This window comes from Trachemys scripta, chromosome 5, assembly GCF_013100865.1.
Source record: "Trachemys scripta elegans isolate TJP31775 chromosome 5, CAS_Tse_1.0, whole genome shotgun sequence".
NCBI classification, from domain to species: Eukaryota; Metazoa; Chordata; order Testudines; family Emydidae; genus Trachemys; species Trachemys scripta.
In genome coordinates, this window is record NC_048302.1 from 54,121,485 (window position 1) to 54,135,971 (window position 14,487).

At 44.7% G+C, this 14,487-nt stretch overlaps 1 protein-coding gene across 3 annotated transcripts in view; it reads right to left on the reverse strand.

Moving 5' to 3' along the window:
• The window catches only part of SLC10A7 (solute carrier family 10 member 7), a 214,067-nt gene extending 200,014 nt beyond the window's left edge, over positions 1-14,053 (reverse strand). Inside the window, exons 1-2 of one of the 3 annotated variants that reach the window (XM_034771234.1) lie at positions 13,393-14,040; positions 8,669-8,751 (exon numbers count right to left, since the gene is read on the reverse strand). In XM_034771234.1, the coding sequence (XP_034627125.1) occupies positions 8,669-8,751; positions 13,393-13,492 (183 nt within the window). In that variant the 5' untranslated portion in view covers positions 13,493-14,040. Of the gene's footprint in view, positions 1-8,668; positions 8,752-13,392 lie in introns of all 3 variants that reach the window. The other 2 variants (XM_034771235.1, XM_034771236.1) reach the window with 2 other exon arrangements.
• Positions 14,054-14,487: the final 434 nt, after the last annotated feature.

The following is a 14,487-nucleotide window of genomic DNA, read 5'->3' on the forward strand; positions in this document are numbered from 1 at the left end:
ACCACCTCTCCCTTCTCCTCCACCAGCTGCAAATGTTTCTCCTTCGCAGAGGCTCGTGAACATTAGAAAGAGAAAACGTAAGACGAGGGACGAGATGTTCACGGAGCTGCAGATGTCCGCCCAGGCTGATAGAGCACAGCAGAATGTGTGGAGGCAGTCAATGTCGGAGATGAGAAAAGCCCAACATGAACGAGAGGAGAGGTGGCGGGCTGAAGATGATAGGTGGCGTCAGCTTGCAGACAGACGGCAAGAGGCAATGCTCCGTCTGCTGGAGCATCAAAGTGATATGCTCGAGCGTATGGTTGAGCTGCAGGAAAGGCAGCAGGAGCAGAGACCGCCGCTACAGCCCCTGTGTAACCAACAGCCCTCCTCCCCAAGTTCCATAGCTTCCTCACCCAGAAGCCCAAGAACACGGTGGGGGGGCCTCCGGCCACCCAGTCACTCCACCCCAGATGATCGCCCAAGCATCAGAAGGCTGGGCTTCAATAAGAGTTAAAGTTTTAAAATGCAGTGTGTCCTTTTCCATCCCTCCTCCCCCACCCATCCCAGCTACCTTGGCAATTATCCCCCTACCTCTGTAAGGAACTAATAAAGAATGCATGAATGTGAAAAAACAATGACTTTATTGCCTCTGCAAGCGGGAGGGGAGGGGAGGGTGGGGTGGGGTGGTTGGTTTACAGGGAAGTAGAGTGAACCGGGTCGGGGGGGGGGGGTTGGAGGGTTCATCAAGGAGAAACAAACAGAAGTTTCACACAGTAGCCTGGCCAGTCACAAAACTCGTTTTCAAAGCTTCTCTGATGCGCACTGCGCCCTGCTGTGCTCCTCTAACCGCCCTGGTGTCTGGCTGCGCGTAATCAGCGGCCAGGCGAGTTGCCTCAACCTCCCACCCCGCCATAAAGGTCTCCCCCTTACTCTCACAGATATTGTGGAGCGCACAGCAAGCAGCAATAACAATGGGGATATTCTTTTCGCTGAGGTCTGAGCGAGTCAGTAAGCTGCGCCAGCGCGCTTTTAAACGTCCAAATGCACATTCCACCACCATTCGGCACTTGCTCAGCCTGTAGTTGAACAGGTCCTGACTCCTGTCCAGGCTGCCTGTGTACGGCTTCATGAGCCATGGCATTAAGGGGTAGGCTGGGTCCCCAAGGATCACGATAGGCATTTCAACATCCCCAATGGTCACTTTCTGGTCCGGGAAGAAAGTCCCTTCCTCCAGCTTTCGAAACAGAGCAGAGTTCCTGAAGACGCGAGCATCATGTACCTTTCCCGGCCATCCCACGTTGATGTTGGTGAAACGTCCCTTGTGATCCACCAGGGCTTGCAGCACCATTGAAAAGTACCCCTTGCGGTTTACGTAGTCGGTGGCTTGGTGCTCCGGTGACAAGATAGGGATATGGGTTCCGTCTATGGCCCCGCCACAGTTTGGGAATCCCATTTCAGCAAAACCATCCACTATTGACTGCACGTTGCCCAGAGTCACTACCCTTGCTATCACCAGGTCTTTCATTGCCCTGGCAAATTGGATCACAGCAGCCCCCACCGTAGATTTGCCCACTCCAAATTGATTCCCGACTGACCGGTAGCTGTCTGGCGTTGCAAGCTTCCACAGGGCTATCGCCACGCGCTTCTCAACTGTGAGGGCTGCTCTCATCTTGGTATCCTGGCGTTTCAGGGCAGGGGAAAGCAAGTCACAAAGTTCCATGAAAGTGCCCTTACGCATGCGAAAGTTTCGCAGCCACTGGGAATCGTCCCAGACCTGCAGCACGATGCGGTCCCACCAGTCTGTGCTTGTTTCCCGGGCCCAGAATCGGCGTTCCACGGTATCAACCTGCCCCAGTGACACCATGATTTCCACATTGCTGGGGCCTGTGCCTTGTGAGAGGTCTATGGCCATGTCAATTTCCTCATCACTCTCGTCGCCGTGCTGCAATCGCCTCCTCGCCTGGTCCGGGTTTCGCCTTGGCATGTTCTGGCTCTGCATATACTCCAGGACAATGCGCGTGGTGTTCATAGTGCTCATAATTGCCGCGGTGATCTGAGCGGGCTCCATGATCCCAGTGCTAGCTATGGCGCCTGGTCAGAAAAAAGGCGCGAAAGTAGTATCTGATGGACCAGGAGAGGGAGGGAGGGAGGGCCGAGTGACGACATGGCGTACAGGTACAGGAACAGGGAGAAACACAAACAACTGTCACACAGAATGGTCCCCCCAAAGATTAAACTGGAAACCCTGGGCTTAGCAGGCCATTGATTTCACGGAGGAAGGGGAAGCAAATGAACACAGAACAAATCTATTTTTTACATCTTAAGGTGGCAGCCGACGGTGCAGCATGAGTGATAGCCTCTCCAGTACGATGATGACGGATACCAATCATAAAATACCATCATCTGCCAAAAGGCAAGGGGCTGCTGCTGTGTAGCAATGCAGCCCCACGTCTGCCAGCCCCACGTCCGCCAGCACCCAGCATCGCCCTCGGCCTCTTCTGGGTGCTTAGCGGACAATATTGGGCAATTGGCAGAAAATAGTATATTATGACTGGTAACCGTCATCATCGAAACAGTAGCATGTCTGCCCAGGTGGCCATGATTGACAGCCATACCAGTACGACGACGATGGGTACCAGTCATAATATACCATTGCCTGCAAGGGGCTGGTGCAATGCAGCCCTACGGCTGCCAGCCCCACGGCTATCACTCATGCTACACCGTCTACCGCCAAAAGGCAGTTAGCAGCTGCTGCTGTGTAGCAATGCAGTCCCACGTCTGCCGGCACCCAGAGGACATATGGTGACGGTGAGCTCAGCTGTGCTGAGCGGGCTCCATGTTGTCTGCACAGGTAACCCAGGTAACCCAGGTAAAAAGGCGCGAATCTATTGTCTGCCGTTGCTGTGACGGGGGAGGGAGGGGCCTGACGACACGTACCCAGAACCGCCCGCGACACTGTTTTGCATCATCCGGGCATTGGGATCTCAACCCAGAATTCCAAGGGCGGCAGAGACTGCGGGAACTGTGGGATAGCTCTGGGATAGCTACCCATAGTGCAATGCTCCGGAAGTCGACACTAGCCTCGTACTGTGGACGCGGTCCGCCGACTAGAGCACCTAGAGCATTGTATTGTGTGGACACACACAATCGGCTGTATACAACCGATTTCAATAAAACCGGCTTCTATAAATTCGAACTAATTTCGTAGTGTAGACATACCCTAAGGCTCCCACTGTTGATACCACAAGGGAGATGAACTAATGTAATCAATACGGAGACAGTTTTAAAAGTTTCTCTAGTCTATAGCATCAACAAGACTGTAAGTCTCTTGCATGCCAACAGAAAAGAACCTTACACTGTAGAAAGAATCACAGGTATGCTTTCTCTAGTGAAAAGTTAAAACTCACATAGCAAATTAATTCAGTGTCAGTTTTTATTTGTTCAGCATCCCAGAAATGCTTAAAAACTGACATTATACACCAGAATCAGAGAGCAAATTCATACCAAATTATATTAAGGTTTGGAAGAAACGCTGAGGCTATGACAAACTAACAAAAGCAAGAAAATTCAGAGAAATGAGGAGCAAAATTCAGCTGGATACAGGAAAAATAAATAAGACTTTGTTGTTACACAGCACCTTTCATCAGAGGACCTCAAAGCACTTCAAGGGTGATTAAAGATTATTACATATTTCCCTCTTAACCATGTGTCTCTTCGCATTGTACAACAATTCTCTAAGTAGTTTTTGTATATACATTTCCTTTCAAACAAAAGAAAAAGTCTTATTGTCAGATCAACTCTTTCTGAATGTAATAAATCTGAATGGAAATGGATCAACCTAACCTATTTAGCGGTCTCCTGCAGAAAAACATTGGAGTCCTTTCCAGTCACTTTACTTAACTGATGTCTAATGTAACTCTTATGAGAAAGCTAATTTGTTAGGTTTCTTCAGCTATCTTTAATTAAGTTAGATATATCAGATATATTTTTAAAAATGCAGAAAGTCTAGTTCATTGCACATACACAGTAGTCACTTTTTAAAATGTAAATTTGTGTCAGCTGGCAGCTGACTCTTTTCCGAACAGTTTAAAGAGTAAGTGCCTATTGAAGTTTTTAATTTTAAAATTTAGCCAACTTTAAGAAAAGAGGCAATTTATAAATAAAAAAAAACAAACAAGCAAGCTTTAAGACCCACACTAAGGTCAAATATTGCATCATTATCCACCCAATCCACCACTGAAGAAAATAAAAGTTTTGGAAATATAAGTGATTCAGCATTGGTTCCTTGTCAGGCATTTTTGCCTTCTCTTAACAAACCAAAACGTGTTTCCCTCAAACTTGACTTAAAAAAAAACAAAAAAACAACGCATTTGATCTAAAAATCTTCTCCTTTATTCTATTTGCAAGGTGTTCTCAGGAAGTCACATAGCCCTGAAAACTGGGATTTATAATATACACTGACACGATATTATTACAAAAGAAACAATATATTAATTTTTTGTTTAAATATAGAAGACCTTTAAGAAGTGAAGATATTTTTTTAAAACGGAAAATCTTCAATAAGACTAATGGCAACCTATGAGAGAAAGAGATCCTCTTTATCCATGTGAGACTGATCTCAATGCAGTACAATCTGTGAATCAGCATTAGAATAGCATCTTTTTAACCAGCATTGCATATCAACTACTGCACTACAAATGGTCTCATCGCAGTACTACGTCATCTTTTCTTCAACAAGGAGAACAAAGATGAATAGAGGGTTTCCCACCAGCAAAGGAAAGAATTTTTTTTAAAACACCAGATGTGATGAAAGAATACAGGAGGCAATTAAAGTATAGCTATTTTAAAAGTTAAAAAAAAAAAAAAAAACTATTACACATGCTAAAACCCCAAATAATTAGAAGAAGAGAATTATCTGGCACATTTGTACATTCCATCTCATTTCTTGCCAGGTCCAAAAAGACCCACGACAGATCATCCGCTAGGCCAGTCCAAGATCCCTAGGATAGCGTATGGGTGGCAATGTCACACTCACCCCATAATCAGTCTGGGTGAGTGTGAAATTGCCACCGATTTGCTGGATTTTAGTATTCTACAGTTTTCAATAGTTTTCTTTTCTAGTGTATCACCTTGTGGGAAATGCCCTATAAGGAACATAAGATAGGTTTAATGAAAACTATGCAATATTAAAAATAAAGAAAACAAAAACTTATCAATAGGTTGGCTGTGGTCTCCAGTGAGTATCTAGGGTAGGTGCAGCACTGCTGTAGAAGTGCATGCAGCAGTGCTACACTAATGGGATAGGTCTTTGCAGACCTGAAAAGATGGGGGTGGGGGAAGAGATTTGCATTACAAGGAATATATTCCCCAAATTATTGGCGTTTTCAGTGTCTTTGCTGGTCATCTTTAAGAGGAGACCCTTACAAAGGATACATTTTGGATCATATTGTCACAGTCCCTATCATGGATGCAAAGGAAAGGAGTGAATAAGGAGCCTTCACTCTGTTGCGCATCTCACAAAAAGGCCTGTCAGAATTTCAGTCTGTGCACTTGTGAAAATGCAGAGCTCTCTCAGGACACCTCAAATGGGGCCGGGGAAGCTGTCAAACCATAACCCCGCCCCTCCCTGCACAAGCCAACAGAGAAGACTACACCATCTCCCCAACATATCAGGACATTCAAGGCATTTCTGTGCCTCCCAAGCTCTCACAGGGCAGCGCAGTTCCACTCCTCCCTCTAATCAGGCCAATGAGCACAATATGGCCTTTTGTGTATCAGTACATACACACAGTAAAACCTTTTTCAATGATTCGTCAGATTCCCCACTGTACAACTGTAACCGCTTAACAGATATTCAGGAATATGATTTCAAGTTCTAGATCTATGGGGACTTAGCTAATAGAGCTCTTTCAAAGATCAAACCAGCCAATAAACTGAAAGTTGAATGGGCGTGATGGTGACGTATGGGCAAATATTCTGCTCATGTATCATGACTCCAGAGTTATGACTACAAATATAAAATTCTCTCTGTTTATGGTAATTCATGTTTCTGAAAATACAACCAAGATGCTTTTTGTATGTGCATAAACAGAGCTATACCAGTAAGCTGCCCACTACTTTGTAAAGAACTTCCGAATCCACATCTACAATAGCATTGTTGAGCATGAGCTCTGTTTTCCTGATGCCACTGAACCATGAAGGATAATCTTTAAAAACACCCAGCATATTGTAGTTTTTAAATTAAAATAAAAATCTGGAAGTGTGAATGTTTTGTCTATGCAGACATAAAATTTATATAGTTTCTTATGATTTTGCAGAATATACTGAATGCTTGCTCCATTAAAATTAACAAATGTAAAAACAAAATGATCCCAATACACATACACACACGCACATAGTCAAGAAAAGAAAATAACTTGCACTGCAACTCAAAATACTGTAATATAAAAATATGGGAATATAGGCTGATGTAAATTGCCTTGCATTGACCTAATTGACTAAGACCTAAGTAAGTGTCTACACTAAAATTTCGCTCCCGCTAACATAACTGCCCCGCTATGCCAGCTTAATAACACCACCCCCACGAGTGGCATCAAGTTAAGGTTGATGTAGTTAGGTCGACATAGTGTCAGTGTAGACACTGCATTGTTTACATCACCTGTCACTAGCTTTCAGAAGCTGTCCCACAATGCTCCACACTGACAATACAATCGGTACAAGCGCTCCCGGTGAGGACGCTCACTGCCGACACAAGGAGTGTAGTGCGGACTTGCAAAAGCGATTTAATTACTGTGGCAGCTGTATGCCATCATAATTTAGGTCAACATAATTTTATAGTGTACACATGCCCTTATTCATGTTTATAAATTGCTTTGAGGTCCTTGGATGGAAAGATACCATGCAAGTCCAAAGCTGGGCTTGAAAATTTTATTAGGCACTTAACTTGCCAAGCACTAAACCTACTAGACAAAGGTAGATACAAAAAATGATGGGAGGGCGGATACAGCCAGATACAGAAGCCTTACCAGCCTTACCAGCCAGATACAGAAGCCAAGCCCTTCTGCCACCCTCACTTGCTGGCATGCCTACCATAGTACTGTCCCTGGAAAAGGTGTGGGGGTCCATCTCTCTTATCAGCTTCTAGTTAGCAGCTGTTTTATTAATTTGAAGCATCAAGACTTGAAATTACTGAAAGGAAAAAGGACCTTTCCATTTCTTCCCTGAACTCCAGGAATTCCTGCCTGCTGAGAGAAGAGAACTCGACTACACTACCACTTCCCAGCCACAGTTTTTGGGTCCTCTTCCCCATGAATAATTCCAATGCTAGCTTCTGTTAGTATTAATTGGTTTTCCATGTGGAAGGATGAAACTGACATGATTCTTGACAGTTTCACTGATAACCACAGGCCTCTGAAATAGCAGCAATTAAGCCAACCAGAGTTATTAACTTCACTGCTGCCATAACTGGGCAAAACTGCTGCCATAACTGGAGCAATCTGACTATAGACTCAGGATGGCATTAATTCAGACTTGGCTCCCATTTGGCTCCCATTTGGAGGGTTATCTTCACAACCATAAGCAAAAATGAAAGCTGAAATTCTGCAGAATTCAATAATATAGTTTGGCTCAACAGCCAAGAGAAACGTCCCACTTAACAAAGGTGGATTTGTCAAATTCTGGTGCAAAGTATTAACCAAATTATTGATTTAATCATTGCTTTGCAGCTAGCTAAAGTACTTACTTACGCAGGTGTATTAGGAGCTATTTAAGTTATCCTCTTAAGTAACAGATCAAATCAGTCAACAAAGTGAAAAGGAACAGAGAGGCTGGACTGGCAGAGAAATGCAATGGTTCTCTTTTAAATAAGGCTACCTGAGATGCGCTGGCAGACAAATTTGACAGAAAATTGCTGCATCCCTCCACCCAGTCATCCAAGTTTTGCAGGCAACTAGGCAACATTTCTTTTCCTTAAGCTACAGGAGACTCTCCCCACCCACCAATTATTTATTTATTTATTAAATAAAATGGAAATAAGAATTGAAACAGGCTCAGGCACCTGAAGCACTGCTGAGTGTGGCAGCAGAGTCAAACCACAAATGCAGCAATATGCCTTTGAAGTTCAGCATTCCACCAAGCACAACTGAATATAAGAGAATCTTCTAGGAAACTGTTTCCAAGCCATAGGCAGGCCATGGAGCTGTAGAGAAACTCTTCCAGGCAATAAACTGCTGTAGCAGCTGCTACCCCTTGGGCGTCCACCTCTGCAGCAGTTTGAAGCCACTGGATCATCATAAGCATGGATCCTGTAGCTACTTGCTCAGTCAGCCACATTTGGGGATGATGCTAAGCCCGCTGTGTAGTTCATACAGGCATGGAGGCTCCATTTACACTCTCTCAATCTCACTAGAGATCTACTGTGCCATTTCTGCAGCAATAAAGTGTCTTGTGCAGATCATCCACAGGTGAGTGAATTTCACTCAGTATGTCCTGCTCCTCTCCCCTTCTTGTGCTTTAAAACGCACAATCTAGTTATATACACACGTCACTTTCACATGGTTCCATTAGTCATCTACCAACAAAAAAGGGTGAGTAATTTGATGTGCCTAATTACAATCAGGCTGTTGAAGATCAGCCCAAACTTTTAAAATAAAATGAGAAAGAACCAAAGAGAACTTATTTACAGTACCTCAGTTTTTAATGAGAGTCCACTGTTAAAGAATATAGCTGAAACAGCAATGTATGTTATGGTAATTTCTGGCTTCAGTGGTCCTAAAAAAACAAACACAAAAACAAAGTGAACTACTTAAGGAAATAACACTATAAAAAGTTATAATACACCAAAGTAATTAAATATTTCAGAATGTAGAGAAATATTTGCAGCACTTTTGATCATTAACTTTAAAGTCTGTTTTAAAAGACTACGTTTTGCTATTTAAGTGAATGTCATTCTTATTTTAAAACAAAAACAAACAAGACTAATTAACGAAGAGAGATAGCAACTAGGCATGATGCAATGAAGAGTATGCCTTTGTAACCAATACCTGTTGGTTACCATGCGGCAGATTCTACCTTGCCTTAATGCGGAACTATTAAGTGGTGAGTGGCAAATAAGGAGCCTTCTCCCACCTTTGGGCTGCACACATATGGGCCAGTCAGAATTGCAACATGTACCAGCCAGTGGCCCTGGCTGAGTGCAAAGTGGAAAGCAAGCTGCACCCCCAAAGGGCTCCCTGGGGCAGTGTAGTTCCACATAATCCTCAACACAGACTTGCTTCGTAATGGCCCACTCAAGCTGTACATGATTTCTAAACACACTAAGGTCCCAATCTGGCAGTTAGATCTGCATAGGCAGACCCCTGCACCTCCAAGGAGCCCCACTGAATCAAAGGCCTATGTTTGTACACTTTTTCAAAGGAATTAACATTTTGCACTCTTATAAAAATGACAAATATCCTTTTGGGGCAGGAACCATGCCTCATGTGGAAATGCTGAAAACAAAACCCAGCCTCCATTTTTAAACATTAGTAATGGAGTTCTGATCAAGCTAATATCTAAACTCAGCTAGTGGATCTTATTTTAAAATTATCTTTCCTTTTTATTTCATACTTTTAGTAGTACTAATCTGACATGACTATAATTGCAGTAGCAAGCAGGCAGGCCTTTACTCTACTCCAAAAGAGGAGATACTGTCTCCTCTTGTGTATGAAAGATACATTATTGATAGTCACGGAGAAACTGAATCCTCTATACAAGTCAATGCTCTCAAAGTTCATACAGAGCTTGATTCTACACTGAATCCACCCAACTTCTGCATCGCTGGAGACAAGCTATTTACAGAGAAATCCTGCATTTAGATAGGCCTAACTCCATGAGATACAAAAACTGTGTGTGTGTGTATTAAATACAAAAAACGTTACACTATACACAACTTTTTTAAAAAGTCAGGAAATGCAAACATTAAAGTTTCAGCTGCAACGATAACTTGGCTGTGTTGTGCTTTTTGTATAATTTATGGCAATAGTAAATTAAGCATGTAACTAGAAACAAAGAAATAGAAAAATGCTATGTAGGTGCAACATGGCTATGATATTGATGTTGTTGGAATCCAACTTTTATTTTGCCTGGTTTTGAACTGGGAAACCTGAATGTTACTATGTGAATTAGCTCATGTTACTTTAGACTTGGCACACTCAAATACTTGTCTAGTTCATGGAACATCAAATGGAAGCATAACTCCCCCTTATCTCTTCTTATCAGAAGGAACATACTCAAAGTGGAATCAAATGAGCCCACTCATGTGCCAGTAAAACAGACAAAAAGATGGTTTTTGCATCATGCCCCGAAGATGGTAAGAATAGAGCTCACCTAGTTGCGAACAGAACACTGTTCCACAGCCATGCGCACTCTGCCAAAAAAAAACCTTGGACACAGCCTTATAAGTTGTACTATGGTTTTGTCAGCCAGAGTGTCACAAACTCCACACATTTTACCACCATACCTGCATTTTTCTCCTGTTTCTCTCCCTGTGGTTCTCAAACTTTTGTATTGGTGACCCCTTTCACACAGCAAGCCTCTGAGTGTGACCCCCCCCCTTCCTTCTGAATTAAAAACACTTTAATATTTAACACTATTATAAATGCTGGAGGTGAAGCGTGGTTTGGGACGGGGGCTGACAATGTAATAACCCCAAGTTTGAGAACTCTGTTTTCTCTGATCTTAAAACAGATGTGGAAGTAGGGTAATTTAAGTGAAGTGGAGGAGGTTTAAGGATTTTTTCAGTATGTTTCAATAGCTATTTTCATGTCTTTTATTCAAGTTGTCCCAGGAACAGCAACTGACATGACTAGTCATGAACCTGATGGTCCAGTCAATCAGGGACAAATCCAATGATGTCACAAAGTAGTTATCTCACCACTAGGCTCTCCTTAAAGCAGGTCCTGTGGGTGGCCTCATTCACCTTTACAGAGTATTGACTTCAATGGGGCTTATGCAAGTGCAAGAGTTTTACCATACTGTGCTCCATGCCTGACTGGGGCCTTAGTTACCCCAGAAAATACTCAAAGGATTTTTAAATCACTTTATTTATAACTTTATTTTTTCTCTTGAAGCCAAACAATAGCACTAGGTCCTCAGTGAGAACTTTCATCCTTCAAAATTCAGCTCTGTTAAAAATTAAAACAAAGGTTAAAGGGTTAGAATGTATTTATTTTTAATATCATGGACAAAGTGTTTTTTCCTCCCATAACGTAAGAATGCCTGAAGAAATTTTGCTAATACTTTCTACACAAGCAGAAACCAAACTTACAGAAAATCGTCTCAAAAAGTAAATGTTCTGAGTATTTGGAGCTGGGAGTTCTAATGAAAACCAATTATCAGTAGGTGCTATCAAACACCTACTATAATTAAAGAGATGTCATCAACTAAAAAAAAAAAATCACACAGAATGCTGTTTACTTGTTATTGTTACAAGTAATGCATAAGATTTCTTTAACAAGAAGATTTCCCCCCCCAGTTTACTTCAGGCATTTGATTGCACTGGTGTACAGGCAGCTTCATTGTTACCCTTATAGAATCACTAGTTTTCCCTGTTGTTCATGTGGAGACAACAGGGGGACAGACAAGGATTATTTACAAATAGGAAGATATTATAGTAAAACCATAAACAGGAGGAGTCTGGGACAGATGAAGTACCTAAAATTACTTTTGACTCAATTTCACGTTGTCATTCAGCATCCCTCTCAAGTGGGGTAGAGATGGAAGATATCAAATATTAAACTCCAGTTATTTTATCTACTTCTTAGCCAGTTCTTAATGGAAGTTATTTTCCCCAAGTCAAAATATTCAAAATAAGTTTTAATCCCATTTACACCATTATCAGTCAAGGCAAAGATACTAAAACATCTTACAAATATAGACACTCCTTATTAATTTTTGTACAGTGTAAATGGAAGATGAGAAGGGGAATGTCTGACCCAGCAAGGGATTCTACCTGGGTTATTCTAGACATGTATAATTTTGATTAAAAAGTAAATGTAGCAAGACTCTAAAAGTATAGCAGGTATAATTATAGGGCTGGGTGCTATAGCGCCCATAAGTCTAGTAGCTTCCTCTCAGGGGCCTCTTACCAACCCAAATTTTAAAGTTATTTAGGGGAAGCTCTCAGAATAAGTATTCTGCTGCCACTGAAAAACAAGAATATTGCTTCACAGAGCATGGGTGCTACAGAAACAACATGAGCATTAGAAATGATTTCAACCCAGTGTTTTCAAATAAATGTTTTTTTAAAAAATCTATTATATTTTGAGATTTGAACAAGACAGAGCATGATCCCTGTTTGATGTTTAAGCATTGAGCCTGGCACTAAAGTTTGCACACTGAAGGTAAACAATAGCATGCAATTGCCTAAATGCTACATATTTCAAAGTTACAACATTAAGTTACTTTTTATTTTAAATTGACACCTTAGAGGCTATATTAAGGTTTCAAATTATGACTGAAGTTTAAGTACAATCCATATATATTAATATTTACTGATGAGCTTCTGATATAAAGAAGAAACTGAACTCATTTTAAAAAAATTGGGACTAGCAAGACTCAAATGTGGGAAATTCAAACATATCCCTTATAATAGGATTTGCCATCGCTTAAAACTTGAGAGTGATTAAACGTTATTTCTCCAGTTATTAGTGTCACTCGTTTGGAAAGAGGTTCCTTAATTTTGGACTCATTTTAGGTAATTTTAAAGTGTCTCCTTTCTCTTGTGATCAGGGATTTTATGGTGTATATTTCAATGAGACACTGACAAACTTCACTCTTTGTTTTTAAACCACTTCTCTTCAAGTTTGACAGCTGCAGAAAAATCCATCCTCCCCGACGGAGCAGGGTTGTGCTGGTAGCTAGCACTGTACCGCCGTTCAATTCGAGCACACGGAAGTCGTGCCGGGTCTCAGTGCAACGTGTCAGTGTGTAATGCCCTGGAGCCTCAATGGAGCCCTGTGTTGGGGGCAGTCGCGTGAACTCCGCGGCCCATAACGCGCGCATCCAAACGCCCCAGTGGGGTGGGAATTTTACCCAGTTGCTGGAAGCAACGGCCACGTTCAGAGCAGGGCTTGGCTGAGCAACGCTACGTTTCTGGGGCAGCATGATGCTGTGCCTTGAAAGTAACCCCAGAGTCCAGCTTGGGGTTGCTCTGGTTCATCCTGAGACTGGTGATCCGCAGCAAGGGACGCTGCCCCCACCCCTCGTGCTCAGCCCCTTTCTCGTCTGCAAGCGAACAAGCCGAGAGAGGGGCTCGGCTGGGAGCGCCGCGTAGGGCACCGCCAGCACTCGTTCAATGTCCGCTGCCCCTCCCCTCCCTCGGGGGCTCTGCGAGCCCCCGGCACCAGCCGGCGCGGCAGGGACCAGACTTACCCCCTTTCACCCCAATGGCAGGCTCCAGCTTAGCCACGGCGATCACCAGCACTATTCCCAGAATGAACCATTCTTTCCTCGTCCGCTCCAGCAGCCCCATACTGCGCGGCACGCGGGCTGCCGCCGGCACTCACCGCTCCGGCCGCCCCCGCGCTCGCCTGTGGCCCCTGCTGCCCGGCGGCGGCGGCTGTGCTGCAAAGGGCGGGCGGGCTCGGAGCGGGGCTGCCGCGGCGGCGGGCAGGAGCCGGGAGTAGTATCCAGTGACAGGGAAAGTCTCACTGAGAGCCGCCATCACTACCACGCGCCTGCTAATAGACTCGCACCGGCTCCCGCCGCAGCCCCGCTCCCCCCCGCGGCAAGGGTACGCCGGCCGGCGGGCTGGGCACCGCGCGAGATCAGAGGGGGTCGGGCTGCAGCGCCCGCTGCCTCCCCGGCGCGGAGTTACGCGGCTACCCCCAGCCGGACAGCTCCGCTAGCTCAAGCGGGCACCGGCGGCTGCAGCCCGGCCAGGGAGCGGGACCGCAGAGCAGCGCCAGGAGCCGCTCCTGCCGCTGGGGCTCGGCTGCAGCCAGCCAGCCCGGGGAACCCCCTCCCGGCTGCCGGGGCGGCGGGGCTGGTGCCGGTGCAGGAGGCAGCGAATAGGGGGCTGCGCGCTTTTTTGATACATTACAATGTGTCTGTGACGCCCGGCGTTTGACGTGCGAGCTAGGGGGAGGGGTGACTCGGGTTTTCAGTTCCTGGGGTTGGAGGCTTTCCCCGGGGCCGGGCTGGCCGCGCTCCTCCTCCTCAATCGCAGCTGTGACAGCGTGCGGGGCCCGGAGGCGCCCGGGGCGGGGGGACAGTCAGAGCAACACGTGCGCGTTCTGCCCGAGCTGCCTTTGCAAACCAACGGGCGCGTTTGCAATGGGAGGCTGGTTGCTGGGATGACTCGATTCTTTGTTCGTGGCAGAGGGTATGGAAAACTCCCATATGCAGCAGAGGAGAGGGTGTAATCAGCAACCGGTGCGTGTGCTGCACCATCTGGCAGGAAACAATTTCTGGCAAAGAAGGAAGTTTCAGGTTCTGGAAACTATCTGATAAAATGTAAGAGTGAAT